Source organism: Phoenix dactylifera, chromosome 17, assembly GCF_051530095.1.
Source record: "Phoenix dactylifera cultivar Ajwa chromosome 17, Ajwa_hap1_PhDact_Kaust_v1.1, whole genome shotgun sequence".
NCBI lineage: Eukaryota > Viridiplantae > Streptophyta > Magnoliopsida > Arecales > Arecaceae > Phoenix > Phoenix dactylifera.
The window spans coordinates 17300094-17318603 of record NC_143206.1 but is presented as its reverse complement, the minus strand read 5'-3'; the positions used below and the strand labels follow the sequence as shown (position 1 = coordinate 17318603).

General features: G+C 39.5%; 1 protein-coding gene across 2 annotated transcripts; it reads left to right on the top strand.

Moving 5' to 3' along the window:
- Nucleotides 1-4743: 4743 nt before the first annotated feature.
- LOC103706699 (glutamate--cysteine ligase A, chloroplastic-like) lies at nt 4744-16593 on the top strand. 2 transcript variants are annotated; one of them, XM_039133019.3, is made up of 16 exons: nt 4744-4911; nt 5144-5506; nt 6700-6850; nt 10160-10267; nt 10721-10813; nt 11811-11894; nt 12071-12139; nt 12223-12293; nt 12375-12443; nt 13911-14004; nt 14165-14254; nt 14348-14428; nt 14926-15018; nt 15291-15371; nt 15462-15531; nt 16018-16593. In XM_039133019.3, exons 2-16 carry the CDS (start codon nt 5181-5183, stop codon nt 16104-16106), a joined length of 1569 nt encoding a protein of 522 aa, XP_038988947.3. In that variant the 5' UTR covers nt 4744-4911; nt 5144-5180; the 3' UTR covers nt 16107-16593. The 2 variants fall into 2 exon arrangements, with proteins under 2 accessions (XP_038988947.3, XP_038988946.3); XM_039133018.3 differs by having other exon boundaries at nt 4748-5506.
- Nucleotides 16594-18510: the final 1917 nt, after the last annotated feature.

Below are 18510 nucleotides of genomic sequence, written 5' to 3'. Positions count from 1 at the left end.
CAGAGCGAGAGCCATGACGTTGTTACGTTTAAATATTCCTCTGCGCAGCTCAGCAACAGAGCCTTGTAGAGCATATATAACAGAGGCTTTGTAGTTCGTCTTAATTAACGAATAAAAACCCCAAGAAGTCTTCGACAAGATCGATCACCGATGGGACAACACCACCTTCGCGATCGTGAGACGTTTGAATGTTCCATATTGCTCCCATGATCGTCCCTGAGAAGCTGTGCCCTGATTCTGACTGCTGGAATCTAATGGTGACAATAAAACAAATGGATGCAGATATGGTAAGTTCACATCTTAAAGTCAGCAGTCAAGCAACGCTATTATGGAAGCTGGACCACATCAATTTATGTGACATGTTTCTCACATTTAGATGATTTCTTTTCTTTTTCTTTCTTTTTTTCCTTTTTTTTCATAAGGCCATGGCAAGCCAGCTCAAACATGAAATCACTTAAAGTTGCCTCGAGAATTCATTAATGAGGAGTTATCCCAAGAGCCTAACTCCTGAAGTGGGCATTCTTCCAGTAGACTCTCATTGCAGCAAGAGCCTCAGCAGTCAGCAATCACGTCAGCATGCATGCTGTTGATGAGGCCCCTGTGACTTTTTTAAGAAGTTTTCCCAGTTGAATGAACCATGAGATTTGTGACAGGTTCTCTGCATATTATGTGTCATCTTAGGTATGCTCTATGCCTCTGCATTCTTATATTGCATTATATGTACCACTATTGTGGCCCTACTACTATGAGCACCCGTGTAGACACGTGTTTAGTTCAACATCGGTTATTCGTCGAGAAGGTTTTAGGTATTTATATTGAACTAAGGAATCCAAAAAATACCAGTTAATGCATACAACACCTCCTCTCTGACTCTTGTTCTCCTCGTAACATGATGATTAACTCCGCTATTAGAACTCCAAGAGTGCTTATAACATGATGATTAACTTCTATATAGGCAGTTCCCTTTGTCAAGTAAGAAGTTTGCATCCTCACCATTAAATCATTAATGTATTCATATTGCCACCAGCATGACTTGATAGAGTATTTGTTGAATTTGTAATTTGAGCAGTACTGGTGGCTACCAGAAAGTTCTAGGTTTAACAAAATTTATAAGATTCCAATTTTCACCCGTGTCGCTTGCTCTATATTGGACTCATTTTTTTTCATCTATAGTGTCCGGTCAGATCAACCACTGCCGTGTGTCTTCTGGTTAATATTCTACCAGAACTTGATTGCTTTGTCTTCACAGTTGAAATCTTCGCATTGGATCCATAATCCAAACAAGACATATCTGACCATCATTTTTCTGCATGTTGGATCGAATTCTGCTAAGAAAAAGGATTTGCTAAATTATGGTGTCAGACCATTCTAAATTGCTATTCTTTCTCACTCCTCCACCTATCATTTTCATTTATGGTAAAAATAAAATTTATTAGTCACACATCGGAATTTAAGGAGCCGAGCTATCCTTGGTACTCGTCTAGCCGACCTCGCCAAACACATAATATGACCTCTCGATAGATTCGAACTCGCCAACAGCCGCACCCATGTATGCGCCCACGCCCTCTTACGTGGTACATTGCAATGCTACCGCGCTACGCTTCGATAGCTGGCCCTCGACAGTCAAAGAATAACACCATGACTACTCCGACCATACCCTGTTACGACTGCCAACATCTTACTGTTCTCAAGAACAGACGGTGCCACACGCCACCGGCCCAGTTGCACGCCATTTGACTCAGAGCCACCCCCCTCTCATGATGAGGGCGGACAATGCCTCTGTCATCTGGGCCTCTCCACCGGGACTATAAATAGTCCGGTCGGATAACTTCTAAGGGACTTTTAGCTGGACCAAGTTTACCCCACTTTAATTTGATCGTTGAAAGGTCCTCACTGAAAATACCGGTGAGACTTTGTACAGGTCCGCAGTCGCTGCTGCGCAGGAGGTGGCCCCCGTCTTCTTCTTCCAACCACCGGTGGCTCCCTCGACTCCTCCAACGTGGTCACCCTCGGGCCAAATTTGAACCACAACAGCGGTTATAGAACATTTTAAGATTTTTAGCTTTGACAGATTCTGATTTGCTAGACCTTTTTTTTGGTGGAGGCATCAGATATTTATTTCTTTGATTCATCCCCCTAATCATTCTTCGTGCTTAGCTCGGCACAGTTTTAATTGGAGCCTGTTGAGGATTCTTGGGGGTGACTTCCTGTTTTACTTGGATCATGGTTCTTGCAAACCAATTTTTACCAAGCGTTGGAACTTTTGAACCTTAATCTAGCTAACCTTGCAATCATGTGGGTGTATTTAAGAGTCAATGAGGTCTATTTCACTTTGTTTGTGAGCTCTTGATGGACATTTAATTGCTCTCTGTCTTTAATTTTTTGAAATATTCTAGATGATAGATTTTATTACTTGGTCATTGTTTATCAGTTGGATTCAATCACTCCATCTTTTTATGCGTTGGGACATATATTGTACCTTGCAACTTTGCATCAAAAAAAAAAAAAAAAAAAAACTGGTGATTGGATCACCCAAACTCAATTTTTAGATAATGTCGCTAGTCTTGGTAACAAAACTGAGTTTGATTAGTGTTCTTTGTCATTATGTCCACCACTCTGTTTACGAATAAAATCATGAATTCTTCTTTTATTGTAAAATTAGCAATCATATAACTTAAATCATTTTAATATAGTTAACTTCTCCTACTTTCCAAGCTTCACTATATATCATTATTCCATTGCGATACTTTCCTAGTCCCTTTCAGCTCTTCGGACTACTTTCCAGACTTTTTTATTTTACTAGCATCGCATGAGATCCTTTTCATGGGACATCTATTTCTATTTGAAACCATATCACTATCAATATTAAATTACAATTATTTCATGACTTGAATCATGTCGTCAATGGGGTATCATTTCCTCGCAATCTAACCTAGGCTTACTGTAGTCTCTCACGGATATATTAAATTGGAGTTTGAATCTTCCACAACCTTAGATTGTTATGGAAATTGGAGTCCACCTATCCTCTCTCATCTTTATCATATTATTATTATTATTATTATTTTTAACATTCATACAGTAAATCTCATATAGATTTGATATATTCAGAAGTCAAGCAACGTGTTCGAGGTCCAGGGTTCAGAGGAGGAGCAAATCCAGGGATGAGACAGAAATCTAACACTGTTAGGCAGAAGTCCAGCTCGCGGGATCACCCCCCAACAACTCCCGAAGACTAGGACATGGAAAGTCCATCCAACTGTGCTGCAGACATCATGACCCTCGATTTCGTAATCCCTACCCCATGATCACGCCCATTAAGTGGGCCCCACTCAGGCCTCCATTCCACCTGAAAGTGGGAGCGCGTCCAAAAATCATATGGCCATTAGGCTTTATTTGGGGAGTTTTTGAAAAGCTAAAAAGTGTTTTCTGTTCCTATAAAAATATTTTTAGATAAAAAATATTTAATAAAATTTTTAAAAAATTATTTTAGTTTTTTCAGAAAATTTTTAGTTTTCTAAAATTAGCTTTATTTTAGAGATTTTCAAAAAAAAATATTTTAAGCTTTGTTACAATAATATATTATAGAAATCGGACTTGTTGGCCCGTTAGTCCATAATTATTTGAAAATTCATCAAATTTCGCCGAGTCTGAACGTTTTCTCAAGATGATGATTTTCTCGCTCAGCTATAACCGTAGATCCTCTGAGGAGCCTTTCTCGCCTCTCACAACTCATATGGTCATTTTTCTAGCCCGTTGATCTTGCTATCTATTTGCAAGAAAAAATTAAAAAAATATATATTTTTTAAAACAAATGACTCATATAGTTCTAATACCAAATCTTAAAAAAAAAAAAGAGTTATGAAGCACTCTAAGTAGCGCTCTCTCTCCAACCTATAGTGCACTTTTGGAATAATTAGCTATATACGAAGTCATCTAGTTTGCGTTGCTTTTATATAAACATGCGTGATCTAGCGTGCTACGGGGTCACCAATTCGGATCTAAATGTTGTGAAGCAAAAATGGTACCTATGAGTGAAACTCAGGCTAAAAGAACATTGAATCAATATGAAAATAGAAAACAAATCATAAAAGTTTTTTTTTTTTTTTTTATCCCTATGATCCGTTGGGACTGCATAAGGGTTGGATTAACATGTACCGTTCCCAAAATAGACTACCTAGTTCATGAACCATGCGTATATTGAGTGGGTCCCACGCTTCATGAGCCCCACGTGGCTCCTGTGGGAGCGCATCGTACGGGGGTTATCCTGCTGCCCTGATGGCGAATCTTGGCGGGGCCCACCTACCACTACTTATTTCTCCACTCCCCTGCAGTAGCTCTTTCTTCTTCTTCATTTTTTTTTTTCGCTGAAAAAAAAAAAAAAAGAAAGGGACAAGCCCACTTCTGAGTAGCAGCCTCCACTGGCCCTCATCCCGCCATGAGAATACTCGATACGGACAGAAATAATCGTGTGTTGGGCACCCCAACCGATTTTATTCATACCCTCTCCACCTATGGGCCCGGTTTGATTACTCCTCTAAGCTCCGGCACGAATATCACGTATGAGTACGTCATATCTGGCATCATCAAGGCTACTAGTAGAGCGATACGCCCTTTTATATTTCGTATCCGAGCAGAAAGCATCCGATCTTCATAATTTAATCGACGCCCGTACATTTTGAACTCGGAAGTACTTGGTTGGAAGTAAGGCAACGCTCCAACAAAGCTACCACCTTGGTGGTACCTACCTGCCTCTTTGGCCTTCCTTCTCGGTTCGGCTTCGGTGCGTCTTGGGCCGCAGAGCGGGAGCGTGCGAGGAGCGGCGCTCGCGTATTTATCCTGATTCCATCACCCCGAGAGAGAGCCGGCGACGAAGAAACCCTAGAATTGCAAAACCCTAGCGTCCACAGCGAGGTAGTTCTTTTACATCTTTTCGTCTCTCTCGCTTTGATGGAATTCCGTTTGAGAAATGGCGCTTTTAATGGAAAGAATCGAGTATAGTTTTAACCAAGATGGAGCCTTTTCTCTAAAATCTTTTTGCTTGATTAGTTGTTGCATGATTTCATCTCTCTGTATGCAAGTTATGTTTTGGTTTTGACGGCGGCGAGCCTTCTCTTTGTGCCCCCCACCCTGGGGGAATTTGTAGTCTTGTTCTTGTCTGAGATAGAGGAGGGTGGAGAATTATGGCGATCGCTTCCCGCCTGCCTCCTGACCAGATTCGTTGGTCTGAGATGTTAAATTATCCTAGTGGTGTCGAGTGTAATGCTATCTTGAAGGAGAGGCGGCTAAAAGTGAGGGGGAATCTTGTGGGGTTTAGTGATTTGAAGAGGAATGTGGAAAGAAGGTCGGAAAGGCTGCATTTCAATGTTGTTGGGTCCAGAAGAGGGCAGCGGATGGTCGTTGCTGCAAGCCCTCCTACCGAGGATGCGGTGGTTATGACGGAGCCTTTGACAAAGGAGGATCTTGTTCAGTACCTTGCTTCCGGTTGCAAGCCAAAGGAAGAATGGAGGTATGCCTCGTGATTCGCTACAGAATCTCTGTCATTTCTGTTTCTTTATTCAATCGTGACATCGTCTCTCACGCATGCTGCTCATCCAAGTTTGTGCATATGTAACTTTAGATGTCATTATTTGGTGTCTCCTTACGTAGTTTATTTACATGAGCCATTTGATTTGGTATATCCTGCTCTTCCTTTAGTTTCCACATTCCATGGATAGAGAGAAAGAATCATTTTTGTCCAGTCGGCATTTTGTCCCAATTTGTGATTATGCTGGTTTTCCCGCATTTCCAGTATTCTCTAAAAAATGTGGTGTGTATAGTTCTATTCTGTGTTCCTTGTTGGTTTAGAAACGAACAATACAATGGGGATCCTGTTTCGTGCAGACCAAAGGTTCTACTGTCACGAGGTGCAGGGGGATTAGTGTAAATTCCAGAAATTACTGCAGCACGGGGATAGTTGAATGCAGGGTCAGCGGAATTGTCCCAAACCAGACGGTTCTGGCCATTGTGAGCCATACCAGCGGCTTACTGGTATGCCTCCGGTGATGGAAATGAAAACCATTGTCGGAGCTGGAGAAGAAAAAGGAAAAAGAGAGCGAGCAGAGGAGGGAGGGAGGGAGAGGGAGAAGGAGGGTGGTGGAAGGTCGGCGAAGGCCACGGTCGAATTCCTGCTTTGTTCAAAATAGAAGAATCGGCCACTGCCGGACCTCTGTTTCGTTCGAAATAGGGGAACTGGCTGCAGCCTCATCACCGCCAGTCTCCACCGGCCCTCCGCTAGCATCCACCACCATCCGCCGGCCTTCTTCTTTCTCCCCCTCTCTCCCCTCTTCTTTCTCTCTCTTTTTTTCTCTCTCCCACGGTCTGCATGCCCTCTCCTCTGTCGGTACAGGCTTGGCACGGCACGACGCGGTCTTGTACCAACTTGTGCCATCGGAGAACCGGTACGGTGCCCGGTACCATGCCCGGTACCGGTTCTGCCGACCTTGGTTGAATGTGTAGTTGTCATGCTAGCAAAAGTGGGGCCATGTATCTTTTTGTGTGCACATAGCGGGCACGTCATAGCATTTTCTTTTATAAATAGCCATGTTATTGGTCAATTATAATGGTTTTGAGTTTTGACTGTTGCAACATTGCTCTGCAGGCATATAATGAGTAAATGTGCACATATTATTTGCAGATTCTCATATAATTTTGTTTTGACAGAATTGGTACCGAGCATGAAAAATTTGGTTTTGAAGTTGCCACTCTACGCCCAATAAAATATGAACAAATTGCAGACTTGCTCAATGGTCTTGCGGAGAGATTTGATTGGGATAAAATAATGGAAGGAGATTATGTTATTGGTCTCAAACAGGTGAACATGTTGTTCTCTTTTATAGTGAAACATTTTTGCCAATTTTAGACACATTTGTTTCTTAAGTCTGGAACGTATTTTCAGCTTGTGTGAACATTGTCTTCAATCCGACTGTTTGCCAACTTCCCCCCGTTAATTGATAGTTTTCTGCCATCTCAGGCTTTGTATGTTTAATCTTGTAACTTTATTTTGGTCTCCTTACATGTACCTCATTTGTTTTCTTACAAGTCCAAGTAGATCTAAGCCTCTATTAATAAGGGTGCTTCTGATGGTCTTATTTATAACGATCATCCCACCAATCAGCTCTTTTCTTCAACTCTCTAACACTATGTTTGGGCGTGGACTGAGGGTTGAAATCGGAAAAAAATTCCAGGTTTGGCCCCATTCCAATATTTGGTTAAGCGACAAGTAATAGAATTAAAACAGGAGTGGTCATTCCCATTGGATATTTTTGGTAAGCAGAATTCATGGCATAAACAAGGAATTAATAATATTTGTGGTATGAATTTACTAGAAGCATCTATTGTATAGACTGGAAATAAATTACTTAATTATGACTTACATTACAAAACATTATTTAACTTCAGTTATATTTGTCAGTCAAAGATTTATCTGAAAAGTTCATGTGGAATTAAGGAGTTGGAGATTTTATACCACCACTACAGAGGGCTAATGTGTCTCACGAGCATTGGATTTGCTAGGCTGATTGAGATCTCCAAGCCCACCATGTTAATCGTGAGATTGTCATCAACAGGGGCGGAGCCGTGAATTTTCCCTTGGGGGCCAAGATGATGTTAGTAAATCATAATAAACCGATATGTGTTCCGCATTAATATATTCCAGTCGTTAGCAAATCGATTAGCTATATGCACATGTATGGGTATATGTTTGCATATTTTTAAAATTACAAATCCATGATATCTAATTTTTGTTTCTGTCCTACAGCATGTATTACTAGATTACTTTCATAATTAAAAGAATATATAAGAGGATAAAGGAAACAATATACAAGCATTGTAACATGGTTTCTTCCAACACAATAACCTAAGAGGATAAAGGAAACAATAACCTAGAAAAAAATATGGCATGAAAGCTAAAAGAATACAAGATTTCCAGAAATTGGAGACAATTGGAGTTGGGACAAAAGAGATGGCTCATAACTCATAGACATTACAAGCACACTCTTTTGCATGCTCAAGCCATTAACCATTCCTTCCTAGTTAACCTCCTTTGGTAATTAAGATATGGATTCTTTTTTTTTCGAGAAAAGGGAGGGGATTAGCGCCTACCCAGCCACCCAGGTGTAGGTGAGATTCAAATCTAGGTCATTGAATAGTATAGCTCAATAACTTTACCAACTACACTAGTTGCCACCCGTAAGATGCATAATCTTATTCCCTCTAAATTAGAAAAAAAAATCTGCCTTTATTCAAGCATAGGGTAGAAGAAGACAATGATGGACATTAAAATTGGTTAGTTGCTTAATATATGATATAGAACACATGATAAAAATACTTGAAGGAACTTGTATGCTGACTACAAATCATGATGTTTCTCTTTATGCCCCTACATTTCTGAAGGAATCCCACACATATGCCTAGTTCTAGAAATCATCAATTATTTGTTGTTGTGAATGTGATATAAAATTTACAATCAATCAGCATGATCACCTCTTTGGGGGAGTCAAGAGAAGCTCAAAAGTTTCCTTTTTTGTGATTGGTGGACAACGTATAAGGTGGAGATTAGAGATCCTTGTGGATTTGCAACTGCCTAGAGAAAGGCTCACTTAAGTAACGATTTTAACAAGAGTACTTGGTTTTGGGATGAAATGCTAAGTAGGATTTATTTGGAGGAATAATATTATCTAGATTTTTAGGTACTGTTTAAAAGGAAAGAAAAAACTGATTACTAGGAGGGGCCATAGGATAAATATGCTGTTAGTTTTGGTTTTGGGGGAGGTGGGGGGGCAATGAGATATAGTTAAGACTCAGCACAAGTGTATGTAAGGGGAACACGTGGATTTTTTTTGAATCTTGGGGCACCCATGGCTCCCCACTAGTCACCCCCCTCCCCAATTGGATGATCTCGATCTCGCACTGAGGGATTCTTTTCAATACATAACCCGCCCACGTCTATAATGATCTAGGATCTCATTCAAGAAAGCCAGCCAGAAGTTATTATTTGACTTCCTTAGTTCTTTATAAGTACCCAAGATCTCCCCGGTGCACAATTACACCCACACGGTCATCACAATATTCTCTCATCGAATTTGCATTCTTAGAACTCCTAATTTAGAGACCCCAAAATTGCCTTCTCCTTGTGACAAGCATTCTTTCCCATATTGGAAACTCCACCTAGTATGCGTTCATGCCTAGGAACACTCTTCTGTCCCTCATTGCATAGAGCTTACCAAAGGTTGCCTAACAGTAAAAATCAAGGAGAAGGGTGCATTGTGAAAAATTAAAATGGATAGGCGAATGAATTTGTACTACTTGGATTCGATTGCTTTGTCAAAACAAGAACTGATTTGATCATAAATATCAGTTTATGGGTGGCAGGAATAGTGGATGACCTCCGAGAGGTTTTGGAATGGGTGGTTGGAAACCATTAGAAGGTGAATCAGATGTGGCCACAGTGTGGAATGAGAGACATGGAAAACTCCATGTTGGAGGATGTTTCATATGCTGGAAGAGAGGGCACAACCAATTTGAGGAGGGACTTTTAAGCAAGTGATTGGTGCCCAATAGACAAGTAAAGATTCTCTAAGATTTTTCAGGTGACCAGCTGATTGGATGTGTTTGGAGATTTTGATCAACCTAGTAAATTAAATCATTATGAGAGGAGGCAGTGCGGATTAACTAACCGTAATGGTATTATGAAATCCCTTAGTCCAAAAATTAATCTCATTTAGAATATAACTAGCTAAATCAAACTATTTCTAGGAAAAAAAAAAGAAATTAAACATTAGAATGAAATAATCCATCTATTTCCCCACATTTCTGAATTCCTTATTTTTCATTCCCTTTCCATTCTGATTCTATTATGATTCCTTTTTATTCCTGTGAACCATAGTGCAAGTTTCCTCTTATGTGTTTGTTCATACCTCTATTGTTCACCATATGCTTGGTCTTGTGATACTCACCTGGCATGCCTTCTCTTTGTAACGTTTTGTTCCTTTACAACTTACAACTGCTTACCTGTAAGATTTTCTTGAAGGTTAACCTGCAATAACTAAAATTTAATGTCCTCATCAAAGTGCTTGATCTTCAATTTGATTTTAAAGGAAGAAGTTGGTTTCTGACTGAACAGGCAAAACAAAGCATTTCATTGGAGCCTGGTGGCCAATTTGAGCTCAGTGGTGCACCTCTTGAGACATTGCATCAAACTTGTGCCGAGGTTAATTGTCATCTTTATCAGGTCAGTTTTAATTAGTTTTAGCTTCTCTGTGCTGGAAGCCTGTTTGTCTCTCAGTTTGGTTTAAAGCATAAACCTTTAACAGCAGATAGTAGAAAATACCTTACATGCAATCCTCAATGACATCTTCATAGCTTCATGTCCAGTCTGTCTCATTAGTTGATCATCAACTAAAACATAACGCAAACAACTTTTAAATTCTGCACAGTTTTATCTAGTAAAGTTTTTTTCTATTTACCTGTGTATTTTCTTACTAAGAAAATTTGTTCATGTTGTTCATTTTAGCTTGTTTATACCCAACTTTAATTCTTTCTGTTCTTGTGTCTCCTTAATTTGTGACAATTCTTTCAGCAAAGAAGCATGGCTGCAACTATGCAGCAGAGGGCTTAAAATTCAGTTTCTGATAATTTTATTTAGTTTTCACTTTTCATTATCCTTTGCACTACTATTTGATAGGTGAAAGCTGTGGCAGAGGAAATGGGGATAGGCTTTTTAGGAATTGGTTTTCAGCCAAAGTGGGGACGAAAAGATATTCCTATAATGCCGAAGGTGCAAATTTCTTTTTCATTTTTATATACGACGTGCATAGATAATGCATGCATAAGAGTTTCACATAGACATGATTGAGTTTATTCCATCTCTGCTTTACTGCTAGTGGTTTCTTTTCTAATTGTTTCAGGTGTTCTGACAAGTAGGGTGTGTACCCTATCAAGTAATAGTTTATAAACCAGTCAATCGTATGAACTAGTAATTTTTTTGAGGAACAAAGTTAGATGTATGAATAATATTTGATGTTCCTATTATTGTTATTATTATATTTTATGTTTCTGAGTGATATTTAATTATGAATGTATAATGTTAGGTACTGCGCCTTAAAATTGTAAATAAATTATAGAAAGCCTCATATAAATACACCCGTATTGCAATTTATTTTTCCTATCTACCAAGGAGCTTTTTAGATTTCATGACAGTTCCTCTTATTGATTGCCTTGAGCAGTAATTTGACTACGATGTAGAGGTGTAGGCTTGAGAGCCATTTGCAAAACATATTCATGCTTTTATGATCACATCTTGAAGCATGGGCTCAACATGTCTCCCCCCTCTCCCAAAAGAAAAAGGAAAAAAGCCCACCCACCACCAACGAATGAAAGAAAGAAGGGCACTAACCAAATCTTGTTAATAAAATTTAGACTCTAAAGATGTTTTAAAGCATGAAAAGAATGTAATTGTGTTAAATTTTTATAACATCTCATAATCGTCAGTGGCTAGTTATTTTTCTTTCCACTATAATCCTTGTTTAAAGAGCCTGCTGCAGTACATTCTATGTTTTCCATGTATCATAACCTTGGGAATTATTATTTCTCCTTATCTGGTTATACACAATTTCTTGCTTTGGAATTTTCTGACTGATGTAAATTAACCAGTCTGTACTTATCTGTCTCCCAAGGTACCACATGGAACACTTTTCTCTGTGGACATGGTCTATTTAAATTTTATGTCTCGACTTCTTAATTAGGTTTTTGTATTAAGAGACTATTTTCTGCAGGGAAGGTATGAGATTATGAGGAACTACATGCCAAAAGTGGGTTCTCTTGGGCTCGATATGATGTTACGCACTTGTACGGTTCAGGTGAATCTTGTCTTCAGTTTAAAAACATTCTACGTCACATCTTAATCTACAGTAAAAATCTAATCTTTATGATAATTATGCTTCATAGCAAAAAATTCTTGCAATTGTAGAGGAAGAATGTTGTTAGCAGATTATTTATTAAGAAAGTAGTTCATAGAATGTTCTCTATTCTATAGGTAAACCTTGACTTCAGTTCTGAGTTAGATATGGTCAGAAAATTCCGTGCTGGTCTTGCTTTGCAGCCTGTGAGTATTTATGGCATATCTTCTGCCATTGAGAACTTCCTTTATTTCTTTAATGTTTAGTCTCTGACTAGTTCTTGAAACAGATTGCAACAGCAGTGTTTGCAAATTCACCTTTCACCGAAGGAAAGCCAAATGGTTATCTTAGTATGAGAAGGTCTGTCATTTTTTTTAATGAATTTTTCACTTGATATACTGGCTATGCAGATATCTTCTAAAACTCTAATCATTGTTGCAGCCATGTTTGGACTGACACAGATAATAATCGTACTGGAATGCTTCCTTTTGTTTTTGATGATTCTTTTGAGTAAGAACCCAACCCCCTTCCCTCTTCCTTCTTTCCCCCGCTTTTCCTCTTGATTTGGGCTTTTTGCAAACTATGAAATCTTTTCCAAATATTTTGACTTAATGTTTATCATTTTACTGGATATCTCTTGTAAGAGAATATTCTTTATGTTTAATGAGTAAATCAAATATATAGAGAAAACACTCGGATGTTTTATTTAACTGGCCTTTAAAACTTGCAAGTAGATATAATAAATTGTATTTAATTGTTAAATCCGTTCCATATGGTACTTATCTTGTCGATCTTGTTTGCAAGAGCAAGGACAAAACAACCCATTAGTAAAGCTGAATTGGTCATATGTTAATTTGTTAACTCTATTACCTTGAATGTAGTTCTTGACTGCAGTTGAGGATCTAGGTCAAATATTTAATGGTTACAAGATCTTTTATCGTCTAAATGAATTTTGTTGCCATCAAATACTTGACAATAATCATTTTCATTGCTTTCCTTTCCATATGATCCAATGCTTATGCAATTGCCATCTTCTTGTTGAAGCCTTGTTATTTTATCTTTGTTTGAGAGGACATCTATTTATCAGAGAGGTGAAGGGTGCTGTGCAAACTCTCATATTTAACCATCGATAGAAGGGTTGTCCTGTTGAAAATTTGGTTTTAGTGAATAGTCTAGAACTATAGATAATTAGATACTTCTTCCCCTTGCACTAGTCCCTTCATGCTTTCTGATATCACCATAAAGTAGTTGAACTATTATTATAATGATAATAATCACCAAACTTTACCTCTTATATTTGCTGCCTGATGTATGCGTTGGTTACATCTACCTTTCAAGGCTTTTACATCTATTCAATTGCACAAAATATTTGGAAACACTGTCCTGAAGTTTTTCACTCCAATGACACCTTTATTTTCCCTCTTTTCTTCCTGTTTTTCTGCTTGTCTTTAAGGAGAAGGGCTTCGTTCCAAATGCTATATGCTGGTCTTGTATGTATTCTGTGACCCTCTAATATAAGGGGGGAACATGAACCACTTTTATATTTATTGGTCATTGATTGCACAGTCAATATTAAAGACTGGCAGCTGCTTTTGATTGGAAAACTGGGTTGCTCATCGCACACTTTGCAAACTCAGTTTCATATATCACTACTAACTGCTACTCTATGCACCTTATATCACTACGCACCTTGATTGGACCTGTACGTTTTGTGGCTTGGGATCTGATCTTTTTATTTTTACATATTAAGGATTGTTCCCCCTTGCTGCTACCAGCTTGAGTTCATTCTGAACAAATTCTTGGTTGTTTAGATGCTATTTTGTTTCTATATTTTTCTTTCAACTAGAAAGTAAAGCAGCTAACGTGACACATTTTAAAAAATTAAATTTTATTGTTTCCCTATTACTTTGTTTTTTTATTACTAAGAAGGCTTATTGTTAATCAGCTTGGTTTAATTCTTGGTTTTTTTTCTTACAGATTTGAACAGTATGTGGAATATGCTCTAGATGTTCCCATGTATTTTGTCTATCGAAATAAGAAGTATATTGATTGTACGGGAATGTCCTTCCGGGTATCTTTTCTATTTTTAACCTCTTGAATTGGGTTGTCTTTGTGTTTTTTTTTTGTAATATTACTTCACAATTGAGCTGCAAGTTAAAATCTTCATTGCTCATTTTTTGTTGTATTAATTTGAAAAATGGTACTTATTACTTAACATATGTTATGTGCAGGATTTTATGGTAGGAAAACTTCCTTCCATTCCTGGGGAGCTACCAACATTGAATGACTGGGAGAATCATCTAACAACAATTTTCCCTGAGGTTTCCTTCATTAGACAATCACTTTGAGAATGATGAAACTTACTATTGCAGTATTTAAAGATCACCAGTGCAAAGTTATTTTCTTATTTGCAGGTTAGGTTGAAAAGATATCTGGAAATGAGGGGTGCGGATGGTGGTCCATGGAGGAGATTATGCGCTTTGCCAGCATTCTGGGTATTGTGGCTTTCCACAATGATTTTAAAATTCTATTCAAAGGATATAGTGATGCAGCTGGCTGTTACAGACTTGGCAATGCCCAATGCATGCTTGATCATAAATGTTGCACTGGGAACTTATTTGGACCAAGGTTTGTCGAACCGGTTCCGAGACCCGTACTGGTCGGCAGCCGGTACGGGTCGGTACTGGTTCGAATCGATTGGCTGCGGCAATTGCATAAGTGGCACAACCCCACAGCGGGGGCCCGGATCTGGTGCGAACCGAATTCGAGTCAAACTGGTTCGGTCCGGTTCCGGCCAAATTCAATCAGGTTTCGACCTTTAGGGGGCCGAAACTGTTTTCCATTGGAGAACCAACCCGGTCGGAGACGGGGTCGCCTCAGTTCAGGCGGAACCGGCCGGTTCGGCTCGGTTCAGCAATCATTGGTTTGGACTTAATTACGTTGATAATTTGCTCTGTAATATTTAACTATAGCAAGTCTGTTCTGTTTGCAGGTAGGGTTATTATATGATGAGGTTTCATTACAAAATGTTTTAGACATGACTGCTGATTGGACAGAACAAGAAAGAGAGATGCTAAGGAGAAAGGTATTAAAGAGAATTCAAATTCCCTACATCTGCATCACCATTATTAAGTGCATGTATCTGACAGCTTAATTATTTTTGTGTTATTTTATGTATTTCAACTAGTTTGTTTCCGGAACATACAAGGATAAGGATTCTAAAATTATTATTTAGCATGGCACCATCAAGTTGAGGATATATTTATGTAATTACAATATGCTAGAATGGATAGTTATACTCTATATTTGAATGTTTACCTTTTTTAAGAATCTGATCATAATTATGGGCTATAATAGGTACCGGTGACTGGCTTAAAGACACCATTCCGAGATGGACTGTTAAGACATGTTGCTGAAGAAGTTTTAAAGTTGGCGAAGGTTATTTAATTAGACACTTAATGGCAGTAAATGTTGATGGATTGCATAATATATGATTTTTCCTTAAACATCCTTTTGATAATGTCGCAGGATGGCTTGGAAAGAAGAGGTTACAAAGAAGCTGGATTTTTGAAGGAAGTGACTGAGGTGGTTAGCACAGGTAGCCCCTTTCGTCAGTTAATATATTGTTATAACTTGTAAATTGCCTGTTTCATCCAAATTAGCATGTGATTGATGGGATTAGTAAGTTAATTTGTTTACTTTTGAAATTTAAATAAGTGAATTGTCTTTACTCTGAATTACATTCTACGCTGGGGATTTGTTTAAGTAAACCGCTTGTCTTAAACTGGGAATAATATGCAATAATAACCCACACAAAAATTGGTTTTCTGCTCGATACAAAAGGTAAGGGGAACAGACAGAAAGGTGGAAGATGTATAAATGCTTCATTTCCTTGGGGACCGGGATAGTTTATTGCCAAGTTTTCATGAAGGGTATGGTGCAGGTTTTTGCATCAAATATTGAATTCGAGATATGCTGAATGTTTTGGTCCTGCTAATTGATTTTGTAACAGCATGTTTATCATTTTGTAGATAGTTTATACTCGTCCTATTTAGCACTCCTGATCCAATTAGTCATGTGACAGGAGTTACACCAGCTGAGAAGCTTTTGGAGTTGTATCATGGAAAATGGGGATGCAGCGTCGATCCTGTTTTTGAAGAGTTGTTGTATTGAGGTGTAAAAGGTGTCCTCTTTCAGGTGCTTTCTATGACAAGCGAACGACCGCTCCCGACTATATGAGATCCATGAAGGAACCAGATTTAGTGCCTAATAATCCTCATTTGGGAGGAAAGACCTTGTTGCTAGAGAGGGGCTGGCCCCTCTATGGGCAGAAAATTCTTGAAGTTGGAAGGAGATTTGCCAGGGTAATGGGAAAGTCTACGCTTGCAGAGAAATGCTCTTCTTTGGCAGTGGCCCTGCTTTACATTGGCAATATTGCAACCAGTTTGCTTATCCAATAATTGTAATCCATCTGAAGGAACCTTGCTAGATCTGCATCTCATGGCGGTGTCATTTTGTAAACTGTTCCACCTCAGCCATCATTCAGGGAAATGCATGCTGAAACTTATTCTGATGGGTATACTGCACAGGCTTTGTGGCCATGGTCATTTTCTTATAATAACAAAAAAATTACTGCAGATACAGATTTTATTCTTTGAAAGCAACCGAGCCATCAAATGCTACATAAAATGCTAACAGTAGGGTTCATCATTCCTTTGATATATTATCTATAATTCTCGATCCAGATATCAGATACCTGACATTTTTATTTGACCATCGTCAACCCCAGAAAAAGTGGCAAAAAAGATTGCAGCTGAAATTTACCCGAGCCATTGGATCAGATGGTCTTGGCAAACAAGGCCTGCTTCTTATTTTGAAGAAGTGAGAGCTGCAAAGTTTAATGCTGAACGATCAAGTGAGAAATCATGAGGCGACTGTTTAAGAAGAGATGGGGAATGTTGCCAAGTTCAATAAATATTTCTTGAATATAGATGGCCGCATTAGCCTAGCGGTGGCTTTCCATTGCTGAAAACATAGAGCAGTCTTCATTGCTTCAGGCTATTTTTATGTGTTTATTGGATATCATCAATACTTACAGTCCTACCGTACGTTAAGCAAAGAACATGAAAGGGAGAATGAGCCAATTCTGCTGTCATACTTCTACAGGGCGAGCCCGGGGAATGGTGCCCATCACAAAGCATTTTCCTGATCTCATTTTCAGGGCCTCTACAGAGATATCCATACTAGAGCAAATCAATCAGACTAGGTATGTTACATAAGTTGTTTCTCATTGAGTTTGAGCAAACCCATTAAACTCATACTCGTACCTACAACCATTGACAACCTTGCATCCATAGCCAGTAGCAAACTAAAGCCACCAAGTTCAAGCCGGGCCTCGAGTTGTTATCAGTTATTTATGGGGTTATATATCCTGAATGCGATGTGAGGTAAAAGGACAAGGCCGAAGCCCGACTAGTGGAGAGATGAGAGGGGGGAGAGCTATCACTGGTAGTTGCTCTTCCTTATGTCTCCCGTCCATGTTTGCAGAACCGCCATGGCCAACTTCACCACAGTAAAGACAGAAGAGGAAACCTTAGGACACTATAGATGGAATGAAAGGAGATGGTTCTTGACCGAGCCCAATCAAACCCGACCAATAACTTGTTGGGTCTTTATCTTTTTCCTTTCAAGCCCGTTTGGTTTGCAAAAGAGGCAAAAAAAGTTTGCTCAATAGAAAAATAAAAAAAATATTTTTTACTTGATTGGAGTTTTCAAAGAAAAAAATATAAAAGTAACCGTTGTAGTTCAAATTTGCCCTGTGAGTGACCGCACTGGAGGAGTCGGAAGAGCTGCCAATCGAGAATGAGATAAGATGCCACCTTCCATGCGCCGACATACCTGCACAAAGCCTTACTGGGTTTTCCGGTGAGTGCCCTCCGATGCTTAAGTTAACGTGAAGTATTTGTTTGCTAAAAGTTTTTTAAGTGTTACCTGATGAGGCTATTTAAAGTCCCTGCAGAGGTGCCCAGGTAGCGGAGGTGCGGCCTATCCTCATTATGAGAGGAGATGGTGTTGGCCAGGTTGCACGCAGCCACGGCTTGCTTGAGGCATACAGTTTGAGTTGTCCCTACGTGCGGTATGGCGCTGGTATGCGCCGTAGGGCATGACCCTTGTCAGCAGGAATGGCTGGGGCAGCAAGACGTAGTCCTTTATTGACGTGTCGCGGCGTGGCCATCAAGCAAAGCATAGTGTGGTGAGGTTGCCGTAGGGCATGACCGCGGTGTGTACTGGCCGAGCTTAGCTCGACCTTTGGCAGGGGTCGAGTTCGACTTTGCTCGCTTGGCTGGGTGCTGAGGTTGATCCGACATAGGGGGCCACGACAAATATTCGATGAGGTTGGCTCGGTAGGCATTGAGGTCGGGCCGACTTGGGGGCCACGATATGTTTGATGAGATCGGCCTGGCGAGCCCTGAGATCGGCCTATCCTCTTTGACTTGAGGTCTGCTCAGCAGAGCGCCTCCTTGACTTTGAGGTCTGCTCAGTAGAGCGCCCCAAGCTCGGGCCGGGGCTCGTCGTC

Bases quoted from the DNA above. Each gene is read 5' to 3' on its own strand.
- LOC103706699 (XM_039133019.3), top strand. From the start codon at position 5,181: ATGGCGATCGCTTCCCGCCTGCCTCCTGACCAGATTCGTTGGTCTGAG. The intron at 12,444-13,910 runs GTAAGAACCCAA...TTTTTCTTACAG, and splicing joins GTTTTTGATGATTCTTTTGA to ATTTGAACAGTATGTGGAAT. The intron at 15,532-16,017 runs GTAGCCCCTTTC...GTCATGTGACAG, and splicing joins GACTGAGGTGGTTAGCACAG to GAGTTACACCAGCTGAGAAG.